Below are 27404 nucleotides of genomic sequence, written 5' to 3' on the forward strand. Positions count from 1 at the left end.
GAATATCCGTACGCGTGATTACTCCTACCTAGTTTAAAAATAGAATTTAACAACATTTTCGTTGTGTTAGGTTATTAAGTTAAAATTAGAGTTAGTTCCATTTTTAAATTACAGAATGAAAAAAAATATTAAAATATTATAATATAACCTGGAACAATTTACATAGATTACGTTAATTACATTAATAAAAAAAATGAAATCGTTTCTACATACTCTGTAGTTAATGGAACATGCCGTAAAATCAATGACGATATACTCTATGATGGCAACTTTGCGGGAGTAGGTATTGTTAAGGCGACCTGATATTCCTGCTTTTATCCAAAGAACCCATAATAAATGTAACCAATTAATTGGACATATGTAATGAATTTGGGGCATAGCCCCCACATCCTGAAGCGGGTCTCCAAGCCAGGATATTTGCCCCCTAGGTACCTATCGCTAAGGTTAAAGGCAGTGTGACGCTAATAAATAGCGTTTTCCAAATGGTGATTAAGGTAAAATTAAGTGTTATTTATAATTCAGTGTATTTTTAATACATGTATTTGAAAGATAGAGTTGTTGTGTATCGACACATAATAATTAAAAATTGCATCGCATTTATTATCATATTTTTAAATGTTAATAGTCATCAAGTGAAATTGTGCCGCAGGCGACTTTTTATTATTAAAGCAAATTGATGGTGTGTGTTTATCCCACTTATCTGGTCGATCCGCCATTCAGAATTCAAGTCGACAGCTGCTTTTTATCAAGCATTCTTTCTCATTTTTTTCATCCGAAATTGATGACGGATTCCAGACGTATGCGGCTGACCACTAACCCAGGGTTTCCCAAACTATGTTCCACGGAACGTGAATAGGTGTTGTGTGTCAAAACAATCCGTATACCTATTAACTACGACTTATTTATGCGAAGTAGGATTTTCTTATTATGCTACAACGAAGTCAATGTTCAGGAACAGGCTCGACGCCACACCGGATATTAGAATTCAACTTTCATTATTGTGACTGATGTCAAGAAGGATTGCAATTCATGGAGCCAAAAATCATCGAAGTCACTAAGAACTTCATTCACTTACAGTTGTATGTGTTGTTTTAAAAATAATTTTATGTACGTATTATTTACCCACCTTACGAAATAAACAAAGTGTTTTCAAGATTTACGAAGTGTTCCATCGCAGAAAACGTTCGGAAAACCCTGCCCTAACCTACAGGTACAGATGCAAATGTCCATCCAACCGATTAAAACCGGCCATAATAGTTATATTTTAATTTGTGGTTATACTCTTCGTGTGTTTTATTTTAATTACTTAACCCACAATACTTAAAGAAAGATGGAACTTGAGAAAAATATTTTTATAATAAGATGGTAAAGCTGGTAAATTTAGGTACCTATTGGCGAAATTAACTGAAAACCGAATCAAAAGTTTAATTTCTAAAATATTCTCAATTTAATTTATCGGTTAATCGTTTGTTTTTGTATTCCCGCACTACTTCAACGATAAAAATTTAGTAGGTATTCATTTTTTGTTATCAATAAATATTAATTGGTATTCATATAACACAATATTTATTATTAAACATAAAACAATGACAGCATATTTATAATGAACACTAAGTAGTTCAGTTGTTATTTTTGGCAATTTTCTGAGTTAGTTTATTTCCAACACTCAATCATACAATTTAATTTACATTTTTCTAACTAATTAGTACTTAGATTATGTATACATTATATTATATACCTACAATACCAACATACTGTAGTATTAAACTGTATTAAGATATATTTTGAATGTATAATAAAAACAGGTATTAATTATACTTATTGTAGTATGTACAATATAATAATATATTCTGTAAGATATTTCGAGAACATCCATCATCGAGCATAATTTTAATTTAATTCCGATCGAAGTGGAAGTAATCAAAACACCATTTTCATATTAAAATACGCTAGTTGAAATATGGGCAAGTATCTGCTTATTATTCCATAGTTATGCCTTACTAAAAGCCTGCGCAAAGAGTTGATTGAATTATTTACTAACAAAAAACAAAGCCTTAATTTCAGAATCATTAGCCACCACTGCAGTATGTTATCGATAGATTTAAAAAAAATATATATATTACACAGTAGAAACTAAACTTATTGATGTTTAGTCATTTTTTATTGTGTTATTTTTAGTTTGATATGTATTTAGTGTGTGAAGGTTAGCTTTTGTTAGATGAAAAATTCTGTTACACTCACCCACTAGTCCAATTATAACCGAGAGTATGACAGCTGCGAACGACACATATCCTAACATCATCTTTATCACGTAAATAATTCGAGCAGCGAAACGAAAAACTAAGGCACAACCTATTTCCCGCGCGTATGTGGAGTCAGTGTGTTCGAATGGCGGATCCCTCGCTCGATGAGAGTGGAAATCTATGGGGGGAAAACGAGTATAGGCGACATTTCTCGGCGGCCTTCGACACTGTTCACCCGGCCGAGCGATGCGACACACTGGCGGAAGACTGCGGCAAGGAAACGTACCCCTGCACCCCTCCAACCCTCCGTGAGATTTTCCCGGTAACTCGCTGAAAATTCTCCCCACAGCCCGTTTCATATCGTCGGGATCCCTACGGGCGGTACGATACGTGAAATTAGCTCTCCACTACGATATCAAAAGCTCTTTCATTAAATTCGAATATCGAACAAATTAACTCCGCTTTAAAGGTCCCTTAAAATAATACAACATTGATTATTTCAGTATGACAAACAAATAATATTAATTGTATTCGTGTAAATACGACTTAGGTACTATCATGTTGACCTATTAAAATACATGAGTACCTGAACGTTAAAGGGGTACAAACATCACGGATACGTAAAAAATAGTTATGAGCAGTTTTCATATGCCCATTTATATTATATACTATGTAATTCACAAGTGCAGCTTCTTTTCGCACTATAGGGACGATATTATAATATAAAAACTGCTACCAGGAAAAGTGCATGGAAATCAATAACTTTGAAGTCGATTTACTAATAAAATTGGTCACTTCGATTTCTTTATTTCTCATTTATTCACATAATAGGAAATATCCTATTCTATACACACAGCTGTGTCTGTAAAGTTTAAAATCGTCCATATATTTTCAATATTCTTTCGACCATGTCCGATCCTAATAGGATCATATGGGCCTCCACAGAGTAGAGGTTTGTATTGACATATTTTGTTTTTTACGAGAAATGGATGTCAGCCATTTACTCAACCTATTAGGTCCATACCCTGACACACACACATTGAAAAACAATATGACGTGTACTTGCCAGACTCAGGATTCGAACCTGGGACCCACGGCGTTATAATATATACTAAAAAATCAATATAATATATGTATAAATTATATTATAATAATAAAAGAGTAAAACAAAATAAGTGACAAAAGGTGTAAAATTAAACGATATTAGTACCTACCTACATAAATATAAACTAATAATGTTAAAACTATTGATATACTAGGTTTCCCGAAGTAGGTATATAAAATATCTCAAGAGTACCTAAACAGCGACTGCATCACCTATTCGGATATCTATGTTTATTCGCTGTCTCGGGTACTCTGTTGAACAGCACTCACCTGTTTTATCAATCAAGCAACGACCCCCAGGGTCCAAATGTCTCGAAACCAAGGGGACAGACGATATAATTGGGTGACAGACAGTCGTATTTTTTGGCTTTGCCAGACATCTTCGAAGCTGAGTCTGACAAAGATTATGATAGGTATCATTTGATTGCATTTCTGTCAGTCTGTTGTTAGATACTACTGGGCCTACTACTAAAATTTACACAGCTTATGGATAACATTATTGGTAGAAATTTGGTCGAGAAGCGTTTCGCCACGATTTCTCAAAAGAAACTTCTCGAAATAACGCACTTGCAACAGCATGAGTTGAGGCGCGGGTAGGTTAGGTTAGGTTAGGTGCTTGAAATCTAACAATTAATAATACGAATCAGTCTGCTTCTTCATTGCGTATATCTGTTTAACTGTCACTCTACTACTAAAAACATATAAATTAATGGACACACCGAAAAAAGCACCTGCTTTCACAACATACCATCTGCCCAGTGACGTACCTAGACAAAATGCCGCCCCCAGGCAGTACCAAAATGTCGCCATTTTTTTTTATACAGTAGGTACTTTTTATCATCTTTTCATGACTCCAATATCTAAGAAATGTGTTGTATGGATACATTACTAACAAGATATATAGGTACCACTAAATCTAATTTAAATGGCATCTCTGCTTCGAAAGACAATATTGCGAGTCATTTAAACATACACATGACAACTTCCTAAACTCGCGAGTGGCATATTTGGATAAATTTTAAATTAGATATGCACGTGTCATTGCTGTTCACGAAGAACGTAATGTCCAATGACAGCGGAGGTAAACTAGACATCGCGAACCCGACAAAAAAATAAAGTCCTGGTAAAACTTTTATAGTATGTTTGTTTAGAATCAGTGAAGTTTTTTTTAATGGAAAGATATTTCCGTTATTATTATTACTAAGTTTAGGTAGGTATTTCTATATATACCTAATGATTCTCCTCGATTTGCCGCCCTTTGGGTAACTGCCGCCCCCAAGCGACGCTCAGTCTGCCTACCGCCACAGGACGTCACTGCATCTGCCTAATTATCGGAGGCGTGACTCTAGATTGATACATATTAATGTTATAAACGTGTGTATTAAGAAACTATCTATTATTATGATGTACATTTTACACATACGTATGACGCACTTGATCATTTTTTACTGTCGGGTTCTAGATCAAAGCAGTTAGTAATTTATATATCATTTCATTTTTAATGAACATTGAACGTCCTTCCTATTATGATTCCGATTTATAAGTTTGTATAATTATTATTACAGATTGTGTATTTGTGAGTATACATCTACTTAATAAGATACTGCCCTTATAAAATGAATAACCTTAATTCATTTTTTTGTCAAATCGGAGCTAAGATTAGGTTAAGGTATACTGCTTATCAAATTTATATTAATATTAGGTGATGTAGCGCGATACGCGTGCGGTGACCTCATTGTTGTTCTGGCCATTTCGGCAGATTTTGGTAACTGACAATATTCGTTTTTGGTTCAAACTGTGCTACGAGATGGAATCATCAGTCTAATAAGTGATAACATTTTAAATACCTACCAATAAAAACGACATTACACACTTTATGCCGTAGCGCGAGCTTACCGTGCCAGCACGTCATAACACGTAACGTGATGGTAATATATTCGCCCCATCAGGCACATCTATATAACTTTAAACAGCAGATCTATTAGTATTTAGTACTTACTTTTAAAAGATGACCTGCATGAAAACGCTTTTCTTACGATGCTATGAATATTAGCATTTATTAACGGCTGTAAAAGTATTATCATCAATACAAACATTTATTCAGTTATAAAAAAACATTGTGGACATAAAATAATTCAAGACGTTCACAACATGAGATTTAAATTTAAATAAAAACTGGTTCTATTCAAACAAGTTAAATAAAAAAAAAACCAAAAACAAAATACACAGCATATCACTGAACATGTATAATATGTCTTTGTATAACTAGTTTTGCACCCCTCACATGTATTTTTGGATTGTTTCAGAATTGATTTTAAAACAAATTATATAGTATTAAGTGTCATGTTATATCGTGTATTACAAATTAATTAATTCCTTACCTTCATAGTCACAAAGACATTATGTGGTGCTTGACATCAATAATGAATACTCATCGATACAGTAATTTTGCTGACCACAAAGAATATTGAATTACATATTGATATCGTACAAACATACATAATTATGTATCTATTTCTTGCCATTACAGATTTGCTGGCGATTATGAAGTAAAATCGCAAACTAATAAATCTAAATATTATATTATCGGGAGATGACAGAGAGAGCGGGTAAGTTATAATTTCAATGACGTGAAAATAGCAGACACTGCCCAACGTGTAAATAGGTATTAAATTTGTTTGGCAATATTTTACCGGTGACATCGAAATCCTTCTAAATTCAAATTTTCAACAAATTATTAGAACCCCTTGTCAGATGCGTTCCAAATTTAAATATAAAAGAATATTTACAGCATAATATGTGATTGTATGCCTGTATCAAGTAATATATTATATATAATGCAAAATCAGTAGACTACCAACAGCCCGCGCGAAATAAGAAAATAAGTAGACATATTATAACATACAGAAAATAGAGATACACTGATTCCATTTGAATTTTTAAAAATCAATGAGAGATAACGGCTGGATCTAGGCGCGCGCCATTTTACTCGCGCTTCACCTCACCACTCATCGCTGCTATCTGACCACTTTACCTACTCATGATGACTTATTGTGAAGCGCAGTTCATTACGAAATATTGTAATGTAAAGTATCGGGCAGCATACTATGCGAGGTATTCGGTCCACATGTAAAAAAAAGACAATTTTCAAATAAAGAAAATTGAAATGTATTTTCCTGTCAGATCATTGAATTCATTATAACACAAATGCTTATAATCCTTAGATACCCAAATATTTCTTCGGTGTGAGAAGATGATTTCCTAGACAAAAAACACAAATCACAAACAGAAGCCTCTCCTATCCGAACCGCCTCGCACCATACCCGATCTTAACCGGGCAAATCGTGAGGCCGTACGTTTGAATATGAAGCGTCAATAGTTGTTTATGCCTGGGAATGTCTCAAGAGCAGTTACGCAAGACTGAGGTCGTCACGTACTCAAGTGCGCTTTGACTGAATTTACGTGACTTTCAGTTAACACGGAGAACAGGAAAAAATGAATAATAAAAAAAGAAATCAGAAACTAGTATAAAACTGCCACACGACGATCTAACTGAAACTAAGTGACCCTGCACCCTTTTCTAAATGAATAAAATTGACCTTTGTTGCGACCAGATTGGACGGCCCGATCGACCCAACAGCTGGTTGGACCGACTTAAGTAGCTTTCCTCTTTCAGTAAGTACCTACCTATCTACATATTTCAGACCACAACAAAATCTAAACCTAAAAACATCTCTATAACTCTCATAAAATTAACTATCTGTAATAATTGTTATTAAGTTTCAATTCGGCAGTGTGTGGATGCCTCCCACATTTTTATACGTGTGTGCTTGTATTTGTTTTTCATGTAACATTGACAGTCAACCGTCATATCGAAAGGACAACCCGGTAACGGTATTGAAAGAAATAGTGACGCCAAAGTATCGAAGTATCGTTCAAAAAGTGTCAGTATCAATAATTAATGATACCTGTCCTGGCGAGATTTATTTCTAAAAAAACGTAAAATCAGTACTTGTTTGACTTACGAGTACCCAGTGGATTTTTTAATGAAATATACCGGTGCCATTTTTATGTTTATTGTGTAAAATGTAGGTTTTTGCCAAAATTATGCCAAACTAGCACTCAAAACCTTTTCTTCGCAGGTGATATAAAAAAAAAAACATTATATATTTTTAATTCGCGAAAATAGCTATTCTCAAAAAAGACGATAACCAACCCTCACAGGTAGTATTTAGTACAACAAGGCGCAAAGTAAATCTAAACCTAAAAACATCTCTATAACTCTCATAAAATTAACTATCTGTAATAATTGTTATTAAGTTTCAATTCGGCAGTGTGTGGATGCCTCCCACATTTTTATACGTGTGTGCTTGTATTTGTTTTTCATGTAACATTGACAGTCAACCGTCATATCGAAAGGACAACCCGGTAACGGTATTGAAAGAAATAGTGACGCCAAAGTATCGAAGTATCGTTCAAAAAGTGTCAGTATCAATAATTAATGATACCTGTCCTGGCGAGATTTATTTCTAAAAAAACGTAAAATCAGTACTTGTTTGACTTACGAGTACCCAGTGGATTTTTTAATGAAATATACCGGTGCCATTTTTATGTTTATTGTGTAAAATGTAGGTTTTTGCCAAAATTATGCCAAACTAGCACTCAAAACCTTTTCTTCGCAGGTGATATAAAAAAAAAAACATTATATATTTTTAATTCGCGAAAATAGCTATTCTCAAAAAAGACGATAACCAACCCTCACAGGTAGTATTTAGTACAACAAGGCGCAAAGTAAAACGAACGTGACGAATTTTCCTGAAGAAGCTAGGCTTCGCTCTTGGTCGAAGAACTATTGTGATAATTATCTCACTTGCTTTGCTTTAAGCGTCAATTACATTGAGCTACTTTACGAGCTGCTTGTTGGCGAATTTACAATATGCCTGTAAAGTCGCCCAGTGTCATCATCGAACAAGCTAACAAGCAGATTGTAAACACTCTACCGAGAAAAGTTGAAAGCCGGTCAACTTTACACGCTACACGCCGGCGTGTTGGCCTACCGCGTCTGCGCAGTAGAGACCTCACGGTAGAAAAACGAACTACGTTCTGTCAAAATGGTCGCTGGCTTGTGGCTTCTCAGCGAATGGGAAGTTTTGTGTGTCATCATCACAATCGCAGTAGCTGAATCGCCTGCTTTTAAATTCGCCAACAAACAGTTAGTAAAGTAGCTCAAGTTGACGCTTTAGCTAGGGATTGCAATACCGGTATTTAAAAAAATCGGGATCCCGGTCTTCATCGATACAGAAATATTAGTTTTAAAAATCCAATTTAACGGTGTTTTCGATATTAAGAAAGCATAATCTATAATATAAAAATCAATATTTGTTTGTTTGTATGTTCGTGTTTTATGCGCTGCCAAACCGTTCATCCGATTGCGATAAATCTTTGTCAACTTTACTTATTGCTTGCACGTGCGCGAAGAGTATAGGCTATATCTTAAATATAAAAATGAATGTCTGTCTGTCTATCTGTATGCCTGTCTGTCTGTTTTTCTTTTCTAAATTAGGTTTCTGAATTAGAAAAATTATCATCATTTCTTCTTCTTCATTCTATTTTCTATTATTAGTATGCTTCCTGTACCATTCATCCGATTGCGACGAAATTTTCGTCAGTTATTGTACGCACACCCACAGAGGTTTCTAAATCAGAAAAACCATCTTCTTCTTATTCTTCATTATATCATCTTTTATTCGTATGGTTCCTATACCATTCATCCGATTGCGATGAAACCTTCGTCAGTAATTGTGCAGAACACCCGCGAAGGTTTCTGAATTAGTACAACCATATTCTTCTTCTTCTTCTATTCGCAATGAAACTTTGGTGAGTTGTCGTGCGCATGCCCACAAAGATTTCTGAATTAGAAAATCATCTTCTTCTTCTATTCGTATGCGTTCCTATACCATTCATCCGATTACAATGAAATTTTGATCAAGTGTTGTGCTTACGCCCGCAAAGGTTTCTGAATTGATACAACCATTTTCTTCTATTCTATCTTCTTCTATTCGTATGCGTTCTTATACCATTTATCCGATTGCAATGAAACTTTGGTGAGTTCTCGTGCGCATGCCCACGAAGATTTTTGAATTAGAAAATCATCTTCTTCTTCTATTCGTATGCGTTCCTATACCATTCATCCGATTGCGATGAAACTTTTGTCAGTTGTTGTGCGCACACCTGCGAAGTATTATATACAATACAAAGTTTGTTTGTTCCATCCAATTTAGATTTTTTTATTACATATTAATAACATTAATAACGTTTGCATATTTTGGATTCGATTTTATCTATAATAATGTCGACATAAATTATACTGAGGGTATTATAAATGCGTTTAAAAATTAATAAATATAGAAAATCTTAACACCACTGCACATTTATGTACTGAAATATTACTATATTCTAAAATATTAGAGCGAGAGGTTTAAAAGAATACTATTTTATGTAATAAAAATACTTTATGTAGTCATCAAATGTTTAAAATAAATATAAAGGATAATAAGGCTTCAAAATTATATTAATAAATTATCTACAACGTTTAAGGAATGTCCAGGATCATGCTTTGAAAATCGAAAAAAAGCTCCAATTTGACCCACGCTGAGCACGTCCGCCCTTAAACTTGAAAAAACTTTTCGGCACTAATGAATACCTTATTCAACCCTTGCTTGTGTGTGTAGAACAAGTATCTTTGAAGACATGGGGGAGGGTTTAAACCTCGCGCATGGAAAATATATAAGTGTGTGTTATTCAGTAATTATCCAAAGATTTCAGCAAATCGCGAACAACCATTCATCACAAAAAAGTGTGATCAACTCTGTAAGGGAACATGGTAATTTAATTTAGATAGGTAGGTACTAATGTGTCATGTGTGATTAATCATACTTCACCTGGTGAAAACATATATCGATTATATGTTGCAATTAGGAACCACGATGCATTGGGTGATGTTAAGTCCTCAAAAATAAATTAAAAAAACTACTAATGCACCAAATAAAAATGACAATATATTATGAACTTATTATTATACCATCTTTCCTATCTGATTATTATTGAAGGTGACTGTAATGACACAGAATAATATACGACGTGATTACGTTATATGCCCTTTATAATATGTTAGTTGCAGGGATTTTGTTATGCATATGGTAATATTTTATATTAATTTTGGTAGAAATCTTTTAAAGATTTTTGTGTAATTTATAAAGTAAGTTCGTAGGTACTTGTATGACTACTTTGAACTATATCGAGGCACCCTTTAAAAATCTTATGACGAATCGTTGGTGTTATCTGTGTCTAACAAAATCGCCGCTGGTTGCAATGTGGCAAGATTTCTAGAAAATTATAACCGTTAAAAATAGGAATTATGTTTCTTCGTACATTATTTATATTTTTGATTTTAGAACAAACAGTAATTGCGATGGATGTAAGTTTTGTGAAATCTTTCGTTTTATCAATAAAAACTATTTATATAAAGTTAGGTTAGGTTAGTTTTATAAAATCTACCATCACAGTTTCTTTACTCGGTTTATATATGTTCCGGGCTCGCTGCACGAGAAAAGGTTTTCAGGTGTATCAATGCGAACGCTGCTCGAAGTATGTCGAAAAGGTTGTTGTTTGTGTATAGCTTTTCATTCTTCAGGATGGACCACCAGGGCTAGGCCCTCTATCTCCGTCTTCTCTAGTGATGATATTTTTTAAGCTTGCTACAGTATAGGTATATGAGAAAATAAAAAAGTCACATTTTATGCAGTGTTCTTCAGACTGGACGTGGAGAGGTTTCAATACAATTATTATTAATAACTGACAGCGAACGTTGCTCAAAGTAAAAAGTGGACGATTGTTTTATATATTAGCTGTGGGATAAAAGAGGAAAGAAGGAACACGGGGTGACAATCTAAAAACCAAATACATACAAAACCAACCGTGATGCATCAGGCACTATATGTAATAAATATTCCACTGAAAAATATTATATTCATCTTCTTATTTTGGACAAAAAAACAAGAGAAAAAAGCCCAGTTTTTCACAAATTTGCCATGGTGGTAGACCTCTACAATAAACTACTATAACTGAAATTAGTAAGTAGGTAGGTACCTATATGATATTATAATTAAATTCAATGATTATTTTTCACAATAATATTCTATTTTAGATCCAAACATTCAAGTGTTGCGGAATAATTGCTTATCAATTGAACTCCTCACCTCAAGAAAACATAACATTTTAGCATTATTAAAAATATATAAACATAACATTAATTTTATAATACGTGATTAATTCTTTATCTAATAGAGATTTGACGCAAGCAATACGAAAATATTATCGGACTTAGGTAACCGACCTAATTAACTTTGTTTAAAATATATTCGCAATCCACTGCCGCCCAGCAGCCCCAGACAACTATTTATTTAACGATATAAGTAATACTACAATTTCAAATATTATATTATTTCCTTGGTGTTTGAATACACTTAGAATAACTGAAATGTCTATCTACCTACAAAGTAACATCCCGTGGGGGTAGACATGTCACGCGTTACATAGGGGCGGCACATTATAATAATTATAGAGCGGATAATGAATGAAAGAATGCAATTATTATTAACACCTATTCAGAGCAGTGGCCGTATTCTCATATCCTTGAAGCAGATGATGCCGAATTATCGATAAATAATAAAAAATATGACAATATAACTATTATAGTGTTGTACCTAATACCCATTTCTACTACATATTATTGTAATGGCGGTTTATCGCACAGGCAAACTTTTCCATGTACCTAAAATCACCACTATTTGAGAGTAGGTTCCGTGGAATTGCTACAATCTTCAGTAGTATTTGTCTGTATAAATTCTCCATGTCCAATCCTAATAAGATCACATGGACCCTCCACAGTGTAGATGTTTATATTAAACGATTTTTGTTTTTATGTGAAATGGATGTTAGCCATTATTGAAGTTATACTTCTTTTGGCGCGTTTGGGAAAACAGATCAGAGTGTATTTTTGACGTGTGACGAAGTTGCGCGCGACGATGTAACATATAATTTATTATTATGATTATATTCATTTCAGTCTCATGGGTACATGCGCATAGTGTCATTTAGTTAGTCGTTCAATACAACCAAGTAAAGAGCACGTGTTGTAAACATAACCAATATTGTGTCATAATAAATATATATGTTTATAAACAAATTTATGGAGACTAACATTCTACACTGTTAATTTATATTCATAAAACTTTATTTATATTGGAGTGTATATTTATTTTTCATTGTAAAGATTGTGTATCAAGATTTGAGGCTATATTTATGTAAATATTATATATGAGTAAAATTATATATCAATGAATAATTAAATTTTGTGAATGTTGAGTTGGTAAATAATTGAAAAAAATTATTAAAATTTGATTTTTTATTAATTCATCATGGGCACTTCTGAATCGAATTTTGGTCCAATATAATAATTAAATTACAATTGTCATATGCTAGATGAGACACAGATGAGTCGCGTACGTTTTCATCAACCTAATCCACTGTAATATTAATAGACGGTAACGGTACAGAGAGTAACGGCTTATTTTGTTTTGTTAAGGTTCAAATAGACTATATGACGATCGGGCACATATATGCTAAGAGCGTTTTAGTGTATATGATCAAATCTATGCCATTCCGACATTTATACATACATATTGTATGACAGCTATGACATCGTATTTACACTCTGTGACACCCTGTGACACAGGAAGCCAACATTAGGTATATGACCGATCGTCATAGAGTGTATTTGAAGCATTACGCCAAAGAAGTATAACTTCTAACGCGCGTACATAAGTACACACACCTATTTTTTGTTCAATTTATTAGATCCATAAAATGTCCTATTTAAAATACTCAAAAATAATTAAGTAGTTACCTAACAAATTTTGCAGACAATAATTTGAAACTAAAAATAAAAAGGGTCGTCACTGTACCTATCTGTTAATTAATTAGTATGGATCCATATTAAAGATAATTAATATTGATTCACAAATATTTACTAAGAATTAGAATCTAGGGTCTAAGAAGGGTTGGCAACCTTTTCTGATGAATGTATTGTCTTTTTTAAATGAGAAAGCGATGTATAGAAAACTATGAATTATTCAAAAATCTTTAAGTATGTAAACGTTGAATGAATTTACCAAACTAAATTTTTAATGATAAAAATTACCCGCAAAATACGATGTACCTACCGATAGAAGTTGGATATGTGTTTAAAAAAGTATTTTTATTTAAATATATTTTAATTAAATTTTTTAATTAAAAATATTTTTTATACCTATTTGCTTTTATTGAATTCAGATGTAGATATTAATTAATTAAAACGCCTACTTTAAAATGTAAATTGACAGAAAAATGTGTCATATTTTATCTTTTGTATGTTGCCACTAGATGCTTCTAGTAAATCCACTAAAAGTATAGCACTCCCCCTTAAATAGGGATATGCGACCCTTTCTCAATGCGAGGCTGTAAGAAAGTGCCCATGTTCTTTAGTTGAATACTTACCAAAATCATTAATTTGTGGTTTCAATTCATGAATATAATGGTAAAAATATGAGAAATAGGTACATCACGAAACCGTGATTCTGATTTTTTTTATAATACATTGACGCGAGCGTAATTAACACGCATGTCGTAAATTAAACAGGGCCGACTTAGAAATAGTAGCTAAATATTTATTCCAGACAAATAGTTCACGCGGCTAATAAATGGGGTGGGTGATTTAGCCTTCATTCAACCCTGGTACAAATAAAACGATTATGAGTCATTGGATTGATATTCATAAGTATAAAAGCATTGCGTGATGATAGTGTTGAGTGACAGTTGTTGCTATACAGCGTGCTGTTGGCTCTGAGGGATTGCAGTAGCTTCTATGAGTAGATATTATTATATACAGGATTAAGGAAACCGATCAATGACATTATTGGCTTACTTCCTAGTAGATATTTACAATGTAACAATGGTGGAAAAACTGGAAACTGAGCTGCGGAATGAAACAAAAAATATTTATTTTTTATTTTTTTCTTTATTAAACACCACAGCAGGCTGTGAAGCCCAACTCCCAGGCTTGAGGAATTTACATAATATTAGATCATGTAAATATACTTTGACCTTACCGGAATCGAATCCAGAACTCCGGGATGGAAGGCCAGCGCCTTACTAAGACGAGAAATGTAACATATTTGACTATAAATACATGCAAATAAATTACACAGATTTTTTACCTAATTGAATAATTTTATTGTTTTAAGGGTCCGGTTTTTGACTTGATAATATATAAATATACTTCATATTTAAATGTTTGTCTTTAGTAATGATTCGAAGTATTTTTAGATGATCTAACTTTCTGTTTATATATATGAAAATTTGATTGTACACCATGTGTATTTTTATGTGTTTTAAGTGAACATACCTGTGTATTTTGAACAGCAAACAACGCATTTAAGTGGGACCAGTAGTTTTTATCAATTTTAAGTTGTCTTACGTTTTCTCGTATATACACAAACATCGCATTTAAATGCTGTATGCAAAAGGAAGAAGGCGTTAAGTCTAAAATCGCTATTTTTCAAGAGAACCAAAATATGATTAATTTTTGGACCATTTTGTATGGGAGTTTCAATGTTTCTGTGTCATCATCATCATCATCAGCCTGTATCTATCCACTGCTGGATGAAGGCCTCTTCAAGCTGATTCCACTTCTGTGTAGAATTTAGTAATTCAGAGATGTTGTTTCGACTCGTCCTTTTTGTCATTTATGGATTTATATAATATTATGGTTCATTTGGCAAATTTAACCCATTGAAGCCCCTTTATCTTTCACTCATATGATGGTTTTCACAAGCTATAATATATATGAATACGTCAGTGACGAAGGGTGGAGGTACGCTGTTAAGATCTGACATAAATAGTGCACACTAAACTTTGTCAGTCATACTTATTTTGTTTTCATTGAACTAAGAACAATACAATTCAATTAAACCCTGCCTAAACTAAACCATTATAGGTTTAGGTATGCGATGGGCGATCGAACAAAAATAGTGCACACTTTTTCAGTCATATTTATTTGTTATCGTTGAATTAAGAATACATTTATTACAGATGGTGTTGGATGGTTTTTTTTAATTATTAAGCCCTGCCTAACCAAACCATAATCGATAAAAAAATATTCTTCTCTCTATTAAACATCTAAAATTATGTATGGTTTACTCAATTACTGGCATAATTTTAGATACGAGTATTTTATGGATAAATGAATATTTTTTTACTATTATCTACTATGGCTTAGATTGGACAAGGTTCAATTGAATTTTAAAAATTAACAAACACTATCTACATCGGGGCTTCCCAAATTTTTTCTGCAATGGAACACTTTGCAAACCCGGAAATTTTAACGGAACACTTAGTTTATTTTGTAGGTTATTTATTAGTCCAGCTAACCGTTCTGCCAATTTTGGCAACTGTCGTTAATCTGACAAGGCTTGTTAGTCGGATAGTTAAAAACAGTATACCCCATCTTTTTCATGCGCACGGTGTGAGAAAAGATGATCCTCCGTCTGTACCTAGATCATGGCCCCCACATCCCGAAGCGGCCACCCAGGCTAGGATATTGGCAGGCCCCCTACTTGTCGCTAAGGTTAAAGGCAATGTGACGATCTGCAGCTGCATATTCCAAATGGTGTTCGAGGTAAAATTAAGGGTAGTTTTAGCGATTTTTTGTATTTTTAATACACCCACTTTTATGTTGATATGCACAATTATGTATATGTCAAATATCGACAATAATCAAAAATTGTAGATATGGCAAAACTACATATTATTAAATGTTAGTATGCTTTAAGTGAAACAGCGCCGCAGGCGACATTTTTTTACTATTAGTGCATGTTTGTGATGTGTGTTTATCTCACTTGGCTAGTCGATCTCTACGTGACGGGCCCCCAGGCTAGAGGCCTGTCAACCCCCCCCCTTGTGGGAGCCATGACCTATCTAGATACTTGACGTCATAAACATTAGTGGAGATTGACCATCACTCGCCTTTCAATATGAAGTAGATTCTTTAATTATTTTAGTATTACTTATTTTACTTCTACTTAGTAGAAAATCTTTAAATGTGTTGCAGTGTATAAAACCTTTACAAATGGTCGCGAAACACCTATTCAGGTTTGGAGGAACACTGGTGTTCCGCGGAACATAGTTTGGGAAACCCTGATCTACATATTGTAGCCTTACTTAAATGACTTTATGTCAGATTTTAACAGCCTGCCTCCATCCTTCGCCACTGGAATACGTATACCTCGCATTTAAATGATTTTTGTCAGTGTGTCTTTTTTATAATGATACACTATGCTTGCATAAGAACAAATATCGTATTTTAATCATTTCTATTAGGTATGTGATTTTAAAATGGCTAAACATTAAGCTTGTAAAATAATATTATTATACATCCCATTTAAATGACTTAAAAAAGACCATCTTTCAAAATAAATGAACCTTTTCCCAGTTGAACTTTTATTTCTCTTTCTAGAAAATATTGTCATACAAGATGCATACAAGATGGTAAGCTGAAGTGATATTGTCTATTCTCAGTATTCTCTGCCAACCAAAAATAATCAATTAATAATCTCTGCTATATTTTTGTGTGTGGCATATTGGCCAAAAAATGTCAAGCTATAATATTACGGAATAAATTTAATAACAATGATATTATTATCATACACACAAATCAGCTTATAATCCTGCCGTCGATCATACGTAATTCATTGGCCACGGACGAACATTTTTATTTATTCGAGGTTTTATTTTTCTCCACGAATTAACGATTATAATCTGATTTATAATACTTGCATATTATTATGTAACTATGGTATCCCGTTTGCTTGCACACATGAAAGTCAATGGTCTTTCCAACGACAACAAAAAAACGTCGGTGTATGCCAACTGTATGGTACGACAATTTTAATTTCACCCCTAATTTGAGGGAACTCTTTTTCAATATTATAATCTAGTCAATTTGACATGTGCTTTGGTAACTATGGTAACCGAGCGTATTTATTAGCCATCGAAATCGAAATATTATTATAATATCGAGTCGACATCTTAAAAATGTCAGCGGAATTTGGTTTCAGTCCGAAAAAGTATTTAAAACCATCAAAACAAACCGTAAGCATTCATATAATATACCTGTTTATTATTTTATATTGCACGTACTTAGTGAACTTATCTATAATAATCAAAATAATAGGTACACTTATTCAATAATTTCATTTTAATAAATTGATACAAATACAATATAATAATTTTAAACGTCAGATGAGATAAATATGTACACATTTTATATATAGGTATTACATATAATTGTAGCTAAAGAAACCTCCATTCTGGTCAGTCTTCCGCTTTTATTCTCCAGTAAGCTATTGACTCCCTGCCTTTGAAGATCTTTCTGTACACCTACCATAAAGTCACCGAAGTCATAGACTTCCCGCGCTCTGTTTTTCTTCTGATCCTCTAAATGTGAGGCTCTTCGTCGGTGCTATATGTGTTAAGCTGGGTAGCTGGGTTTTGATAAATCTGACGACGTCAGGCTCAACAAAGAGCATATTATAGAGCTCACGATTGTAGCGATGTCGCCACGTGTATTCCTCGCAGACGGAGCTATATATTTTTATTTCGCAAAATTCCGCTCTTAAATATGCTAAAACTACCGGGATATCATTGATAGTCTACGCTGGGTGGTGTAATCGATCTAGCAACAAAATACGAAAGTTGGAATTTAATACAATTTACTAGGAATAATTTACATTTTAAAGTGTTTTAATTTATCAATACAAGCATGCTTAAAACATTAAAAAGCAAATATAAATTAAATATTAAAAATATTAGGTATTTATTTTATGATTTATGGCGGCAGAATGAAAATTATTATAATCGTTAAAAGTTTTTCTTGTCAAATATGCAATATTTAGTTAGGTAGTGCCCTTTATTGTGAGCCTACAATACCTACTATACTACAATTTAAAAATAAAAATGGCTTGAGGTCATTTACCTATTTTATTATTCTTCCAAAAAGAAACACGTAAAAAACTCATAAGACTTTGATAGTAGGTATATAGTAAAACTAGTAAGTATACCTATAGTTTTCGCCGAAAGTATTCCCAACGCACTAAAAACCGACACATCTAATTTTTCACACTGGCTGTAAATAAAAACACGTTGGCACTTAGGACAAAGGGATGTTAAAAATATCTATAAGAACATAGGTAACTATTATTTATATGCATGAGCAGCGCTCGAAATGGAAAAGTTTACGAACCGGAGCGCTCGAATTTTTTTGAAGATATAATATATTACTTAGTTATCAAATTTTATGTGTACGCGTGTTGGATTTTTACAACGTTTTTCTTAGCTCGTATTCTTATTTGTCCGGTGGTTCTTTGTCCGGTACAAATCTTGCAATCGATTTTTAACTAACTTCCCGACTAGCTAGACATTTGAAACTTTTAGAATATATCAGAACACGATGCCAATGCATTTTTTTAAAATATTATTAGCCATCTTTAAGTAGAATTGAATTCATTCAGTTAATTCTGTTTTGTATGAAAAGTTATTTCGACACCATTATGCTGCTAAGGGTCTGGAGTCCTAGAAACTAAATTATTAATATATACGTGCGTTACTATGGAAATCAATAGGACATGTCAAAATGACATTTCAGTATTATTTCTATCAAGTACAATTTTTTTTGATCGTTTAAGCTAGTCATGTCAAGTTTATATGATTCAACAGAAAATTTAAAAACGTTGTATATAAAAAGTTCTTTTTATCTATCTAGCTCAGACGGTCAAATTATTTTTTCCACGAGACGGACCAATAATTTTACCGATTTCACGAACCGAAACGGCGCTCCGGTCATTTCGAGCTCTGTAGTATAAGTCATTCTTCATCCAATTCAAGGTTGGAATATCATGACTGAGGATCACGAATCGCATCAGTTGTGTCCGATATTTCGTCAATCCATTTGCCCATCAGCTATCGTTCAATTATCAACACTATGTCATTAGGTATTATCATTCGAATCAAGCGATATCTTCATTTCAAATCGTATCCGCAATTTAATTGACCGCCGCGTACAAATTGCACGCGCTGACAGATTCACAAAGCCTTTTCAGCAAACTATCACCCACTGTTGTAGTGATATTGAAAAAATAAAAATGTGTTTAATTTAAAATTCTATTATTTTACATCTTATCAAACATCGGTATTATCCGAAGCTCTCGTCAGATGAAGAGGGGTTTAGCTTAAGGTTACCATATTTGACGATGATAAAAATATTTCACAATTCGTGAATATATTCCAATGCCTTCAGCGCTCGAAATGGAAAAATTTACGAACCGGAGCGCTCTACAGTTTTCTGAAGATTTTTGCATAGTAAAGTTATCAAAGTTTATGTGTTTTTTTTCATAAAAATAAGTGTGTTAGATTTTCTATTATATGGCCTATCCAGCTCAGGCGGTCAAATTATTTATTCCACGAGACGGAGCGATAATTTTACCGATTTCACGAACAGGAACGGCGCTCCGGTGCGTTCCGGTCCATTTCGAGCCCTGAATGCCTTACGGGGTCTCCGGGTTCGATCCCGGTGATCTTACAAGTCACAATACATACATGTGATTTTCTCAAGTATGTGTGTTTCTGTAATGTATTTTGCCTGTAATTGAACCCGTTATGGCAATGATTGCTAGATCTCGATAATAATTTATCCCGAAATGTACCTACCTAATAATTGTTTCATATATTCTCGTGATTATATTTATTAACAAACAAGAATTAGTATCGAGTAATTATTGCAATTAAGAAATATATTAAGGTACATACCACAATTCTTTCAAAGAAATGAATGAAAAAAACCGTCCCATGTAATCTGATCGAATCTATTGTTTCTAGCCAAAGACATATGAAAACCTTATGAAAGTGCAAAGAAAAAGCATCCTTTATTTAATTGTCAACTATTTACGCGATGAAGGCCTCTTCGAATCCGTCAACACGGTCGTTTCAGAAGCGCGTTTGACAAACGAATATGAAATATGCGACAATATGGACTTGGAAATTATTATACAAGAGTTCTCTAATTACCATTTCATGAAATTCAACAAATATCCGAGTATATGCAAGAGGAATGCCAATTTAAATCAGGCGCAATTACCCGACCAAAGATCGGAAAAAACCAAAAAAAATAAAAAGCAATTTTCTCTCGAGACAAAGGAAAAGTCATCATCATCAATCAACATAAATGAGACGGCATCTTTGGACAACGCCTTTGTTATAAAACAATTTAATAACAAGGTAATTAAATTTCTACTGCAGAAGTTTTCAACCTTCATTTAATTCATACCTACTAACAAAACAAAAATTCAAAATGCTAAAATTAAAAAAGGACTTATGTCAATGGTAGATTTCTTGGATTGTATTTTCACAAATTGTTCGTGTATTACTGGTTGAAAACCGATGCTGTATTGTATTAAGTATATTTATCTCTCTTTTAAATATCTACTAGTAAATAAAATATTATGTAAACACTAATTTAATAAGGCCAGGTATGTAAACGATTTCTGATTGGATACAGTACACTATTAGTAAGTACGAGGGCATCACATAAAAGTTTTGACCAATTCTGACGGCCTGACGCCATTTATGAATGAATTGTCGTAGGTATAAATGTTAATTGATAATATAATAAACTATTTCTTTTATTCAACGAATAATTCACAAGATTTGAGAATGTAGCATTCTATAATAATATATTGAACATACATAATTTGAAAACATCTCATGCATATACCTACCCACTAGAAAAATATCTTTTTTAATAGATTCTTACATTTTAAAATCATGTGAATTATTCGTTGAATAAAAGAAATAGTTTATTAAATTATCAGAAAGTGTAAGTACGCTGTATAAACAATAATAATTGGATTACTTCGTGACGTCAGTTAGTAATTACGGCATTTAATTGTTACCTACCTTGATTTAATATTATACAAAAACCGATAGCCAGCATTAAAACGCAATTCGATAAGCATTTCATGTAGAACCACTAGTTAAAATCGTCATAATTAAGTAGGATGCCCTTAGCTTCATTAGTAAAGCACACTGGCGTGACTTCAGCGGTTACATGCTCAAGTCCTGTCAAGTGACGTATTTAAAAAAAAAAAAAGATTTTTCTCATAGGAATATGCGTGAGATGTTTTCAAATTATGTATGTTAATTGATATAAGTCATCAGCTGACACACTGTCAGATCGCATGTAAATCTGCAAAGAAGGCACCTGGGTCGATAATTCAGAGGCATTCGAATGGAAAGTGAAAATGGTTAGGGTTAGGGGTTGTGGAAAATGTGACGTCATAGAAATAAGAAAATATACTCTCGTAGAACATTCGAGATGACATAATACTGAAATGAAATCGATAATTTTCAAAAAACTTATTATTCAACAAACAGCGAGTGTGTTCTAGATTATGACTAATTTAGGCAGGGGGGTAAATATTTTGTGACGAAATTTAACAATCGAGATAGGGGGTGTGTGACGTCATTTATGGGTGACCCTTAGTAACAAACAACATGAAACAAACATTGTTATTAAAACTTATTTAAAATTACAGGAAACTCTGAACGAGGAATCTATTGGTTCCAATATTGATGAAATAACTGAAAACAAACCATTCACTAAGTTTATTTCGGGTATTTCTTCAGACCTGAAGGAAATCGCCGAGAACATATTCCAGCAGACAAAATTCAATAAAACAGATTCAGTTACTTGGGAGTCAGTGAAGGGGCTTGAAAATGCCAAAGGAATTTTACAAGAGGCGGCTGTACACCCAACGAAATATCCCAAATTGTTTAGTGGCCTAGTATCTCCGTGGAAGGGAATATTGCTGTATGGACCTCCTGGGGGTGGTAAAACATTGCTGGTGAAAGCTCTCGCTAATCACAGCAAACGGACTTTCTTTAACATATCTCCAAGCACAGTATTGAGCAAGTGGCGAGGAGAGTCTGAAAAAACCATCAAGGTAAGTGCCCAACAGTGATTCCCAAACTTTTTTGTTTGTCGGAACCCTTGAGACGTTTTTTTTTAAATCTCGCGGAACCCTTCCTTGGATGACACACACAAAGGTCCAGAGTGATACATTACAAATGTTGTAATCTTCAACCGTATTATTCGCATGGCCCCCACAAGGAGGGGGGCTGACAGGGCTCTAACCTGAGGGCCCGGGCTTAGGAGGGGCCGGTGTGGTGGGTCGACCACTTAAGTGAGATAAACACCCATCATAAATTCACTCAAATAGTAAAAAAAGTCGCCTGCGGCGCTAATTCACAAGTACACTTTTCTTTTTATTTTTTAAATATTTTTAATGTGTTCCCTGACTAATAAAAATGACTATTTATCCGATATTGCGAGGTCGCATGTTACTTAGCTATTACAAAAGAGGGTCGCGATCAGTACTTTTTAATATGATACCGAGTGCCGACAATTCAAGTGGATTTATTTAAAAATGCCAAAAATCTCGAAAAATACACGGAACCCTGGAGTTCCTGTTGTAGAACATTACACTGGCATTAATATTAGCGTTAGGTTGGGGGGCGCGCCAAACATCGTGGCCTGGGGCCCTGCTTTAGGATGTGGGGGCCATGATTATTCGTATTCCTTTCTTAACTGCTGTCCTGTTAGAATTTTTTGCCCTAAGCAACGCATGATCTGCCTACCCGTCACTTTCCGTTAGAATAAATAAACAATAATTAGTAGGTACCTACATATTAAGAATATAATATATTATAACAGTTCGTAGTCCAGCACGTATGGCGCTGGCCTTTCATCCAGGGGCTCCGGGTTCAACCGGTGAGGTTACAATTTATTTTATGTGATTTTCTCAATGTGTGATTGTTTCACTAGGTACTATTACTAATTACACTACCTAATGTCATTGGGCCTCATGGGTTGTTGTACATGGAGTTAAAAAGAATATTATATAATATGTATTTATCTATTCTTTAAAATAAAAATACAACTGAATCCCCTAATTTTTGTTCCTTCATACCATTTTTAGTTCAATAATAACTATGATGCAATATCTAAACCAAAATAAACTCAACTTTCCAAATAGGCACCATGGTAGTGTTACACCCCCGAATGGTCCCCACTTGGGGATGTTTCCTCTGGGGGTCTAAAGAGGCCTGAACCATTTTCAAGCCGACGCATAGTAATGGTTGGTTGCGAGAATAGTCCGAATGTCAAAAAAACAATACAACGCCGCAATAATTGTATACCGCTTTTAGCGGAAGAGATCGCTGAAAGCACTATCAAAAAGGGGGCTTCTAGTTGTAAGCGAAATCGAAAAGGGCTGTTTTGGAGGGCAGACGCTTCTGTATATCGACACTATAGACACGACGTGTCAAACTCGTCCTCCGTAAAAATATTAAAAATTGTATAAAAATGTAGCACCAAATAAAAATCGTCGTTTTCGACCATTCCGGTGTTATTTGTTCACTCCCAAGTCCCAAATTGCAGACGATGACCAGCAACCAGCATACTTCGAGCACGATATTACTTATGGCAATATCTGTCTGGTCGCAGATTTTTAATAATACATGTTGAATGCAGAGCGAAGCTTTTACTGCAATCGCTGTAATACCGATAATTTGTAAGTGAAACAAAACTAACAGCTATCCCTGTGTACTTTCATAAAAAATCAATATTATTATGCAAATCAATCGACAGTGGCTAGTAATTTGAGTGTAAAGTCGGACGAGATAACTCGCGAAATTTGTATGTGCGGCCTGTTGATCACGGCCTCATAGAGTGATAATACTCGCTGAAGGCATAGGACAGGTTAATTAAACTGACTCTTTCTCTTAAATAAAATTTTCAGATATTATTTGATCTGGCAAGATACTATGCTCCGTCAATAATTTTCATAGACGAAATCGAAGCCTTGGCTTCCACAAGGGATAGTTCTTCGGAGCATGAAGCATCCCGCAGGCTAAAAAGTGAAATTCTCATCGAACTCGACGGTCTGGGCAGATGTTCTGAGAGTATTCTCTTCCTGGCGACATCAAATTTACCATGGTAAGTAATATTGTATTTATTGATATCAATTTTATCGCACTGTTTCCATGGTGAGATTTCATGATGAGAGTTGTAATTTGTGAAATGTCAAATTTACTTAGAAATATTTATTTACTAATTAATATTGTTAGATTGGATGTGATATTGCCATATAATAAAAACAGTGGTGAGATTTGATAGTAAATGATTATTTAACATTAATCTTAACTTTTAAAGATGCCCACGATGACTGAGCAGTATCATGTCGGCTAATAGGATAGTCAAGGGTCCCGGGTTTGAATCCCAGGTACGGCAAATTCACATGTTGTTTTTCAATGTGTATTTGGACCCAGAGTATGGACCTAATCAAGTGGCTTACACCCATTTCTTGTAAATCTGTTAATAGAACCTCCACTCTGCGGAGGCACAGATGATCTTCTTAGGATCGGACAATTAGAAACTAGCAATAGTCCGTGACTTCATCAGCATTAAATATGGAGATAAAAAGTAGAATACAGAATGAAGAAATACACGGATATGATTTTGATTTATACAAATCAATGAGATGGCCGACGGTTATATGAAGGTGCACGCCCTTATACTTGCGCCGCACCTCGCCAGTCCACCGCTGCTATCTCATACGTTTGTTCAAAATGTTGACATGAAATTATTTTTTACAATATTGTTGTTCGATAACAGATAAATGTCTCATTGTGAATTCACACCGTACTATTTTGTTTGATAAAGGGAGATTGATTCGGCACTGCTTCGTCGGCTAGAAAAGAGATTGCACATTCCCCTACCCGATGAAAAAACTAGAGTTGATCTCTTCGAAAGCTTCTTAATGAATAGCGAATTTAATGTTAAATCTGTGGACTTTGGGACATTGGCGAAAAAGACTGATGGCTATTCTGGGTCAGACATCCGTATCATTTGCAAGGAAACTGCAATGGCAACGTTGAGAAAGTTGCTAAGCAAAATGGACTCTCAAGGTTTGTACAGTTGAATAATATGCCTTAAAATATATTGGTTTGACGATAAGAAGGTATAGTAGGTACCAGTAGCGAAGGGTGGAGGTAGGCTGTTAAGATGCGCTATAAATAGTGCACACTAAACTTTGTTAGTCATACATAATTGTTTTTATTGAACTAAGACTGCAATTTACAGATGGTATTGGTTAGTTTTTAAAAATCAATTAAAACTCTGCCTAAACCAAACCATAATAGTTTTGATATACTTCGGTCGATACGACAAAATTGTGCAGACTTTTTCATTCATACTTATTTGTTTTCGTTGGATTAAGTATACATATTACACATATTGTTGGTTCATTTTTTTAAATTCATTGAGCCCTGCCTAAAACAAACTATAATAGCTGATAAATAATATTATTCTATATATAAAATATCCAAAGTTATGTATGATTTGATTGCATACTTTTAGATATTTTATAGATGGACGAGAATTTTTTGACTATTATCTATTATGGCTTGGTTTCGCAGGGTTTAATTCAATTTGAAAAACTAACCAACAGAATCTGTAAATTGTAGTCTTATTTCAATGAAAACAAATACGCGGCTGACAAAGTTTATTGTGCACTATTTATGGCGGATCTTAACAGCCTACCCCCACCCTTCGCCACTGGTAGGTACACATCTTTTTGAGCTATTAGAAAAAGTCTTGGAAAAAAATATGGGTGCCAGGCAGGACTAGAACCCGCATCCACCAGATTCCACCCAATGTGCTTTACCAATTTAGTCGATTAGACCTTACCTAATAATGAAGAAATTTACAATAAGTCATGCAACTGAAGCGTTCTTCAAATTTCGTTAATATTGGCGGCTGGCTTTTGTTGTTTGAATCAGGTATATTTAATATTCAATGTATATTTTTTTGATTCTCCAAATTTTAGTCTTAACATACTTTTCAAAATTTACAACTTTAAATCTTGTGAATTGTTTGTTAAATAAAAAAAGACAGTTTTTTTTAAGTTGTCTTTAGCTTTTTTGTATTTTGGACTGATAAGGACCACACTTTGCAGTCAATGTACTTGTCATACGATTTTCTCTGAGGACACAGGAGGCATTTACTTGACCATAGCAATGCTGTTTGGAATCATCAGTTATATTCACAAAACGCAGTCCGTAATGGGCAAGCCTAATTTTTTTTATTTTTGCAGAAGTAAAAAACAAATTGACTTTATAACTGACTAAACCTTTCCACAACACAGTGCGGATTCCGGCCTCCTCAAATAGTATATTCCAAGCGCTCTGTGGCCAAGTGTCAATCCTGAATACCGATGCACCTATCAGCACTCGTCCAATCAGCCTATCAAAGCTCAGATGTCCAACTTCTCTACACCCTTGAGCTTGTGTATTATACATATTTTAATAATAGAAATTAAAATTGATTTATTAATACTAGTCCGTATTCTTTATGCTGGCGTGCGATTTCCTCCCCACTTCAGCATCTTAACACTGCATTCCCTCCCATTGAAAACTTGCAACAGCCGAACGCGATGACACAATGCTTTCCGTCCGCGAGCAACGTGACGTGAACGCCAGCATAAAGAATACGGACTCTAACCACATATATTTTTTTAATCTAGGACCTCCAGATAAATGTCAAAATATAATTAATCAATCGCAATTTGAAGAAACGATAGCAAAAGTGAAACCATCCGTAAAAAAATTGGCACTCAGACATACTCAGTGGGCTGACGCTATGGGGGCTGAATGAATTGATATTTTTAATCTACATATTATTATGAAATGTATTGATTGTAATTAAATTTAATTTTAATAAATACTAGAGAATCTCTGTTCATTTTATTATTAAAGAAATGTTTTCAATTATTGCCTTCATAATTGAAT

The 27404-nt window shown here is 34.0% G+C and overlaps 2 protein-coding genes across 2 annotated transcripts in view; one reads left to right on the forward strand and one right to left on the reverse strand.

Annotated features, from left to right (window-relative positions):
* The window catches only part of LOC147072858 (uncharacterized), a 23576-nt gene extending 21090 nt beyond the window's left edge, over nt 1-2486 (reverse strand). Inside the window, exon 1 of the mRNA XM_085945838.1 lies at nt 2242-2486. Within this exon, the coding sequence (XP_085801964.1) occupies nt 2242-2302 (61 nt within the window). The 5' untranslated portion in view covers nt 2303-2486. The remainder of the gene's footprint in view (nt 1-2241) is intronic.
* Nucleotides 2389-25537, forward strand: LOC147072859 (katanin p60 ATPase-containing subunit A-like 2). Its single transcript, XM_085945737.1, has 5 exons — nt 2389-2565; nt 20376-20774; nt 22091-22498; nt 24356-24552; nt 25279-25537. The coding sequence occupies exons 1-5, from the start codon at nt 2389-2391 to the stop codon at nt 25535-25537; spliced, it is 1440 nt and encodes a 479-aa protein (XP_085801863.1).
* Nucleotides 25538-27404: the final 1867 nt, after the last annotated feature.

This window comes from Rhyacophila brunnea, unplaced genomic scaffold (assembly GCF_057557595.1).
Source record: "Rhyacophila brunnea isolate RB1 unplaced genomic scaffold, BYU_Rbru_1.0 scaffold_19, whole genome shotgun sequence".
NCBI classification, from domain to species: domain Eukaryota; kingdom Metazoa; phylum Arthropoda; class Insecta; order Trichoptera; family Rhyacophilidae; genus Rhyacophila; species Rhyacophila brunnea.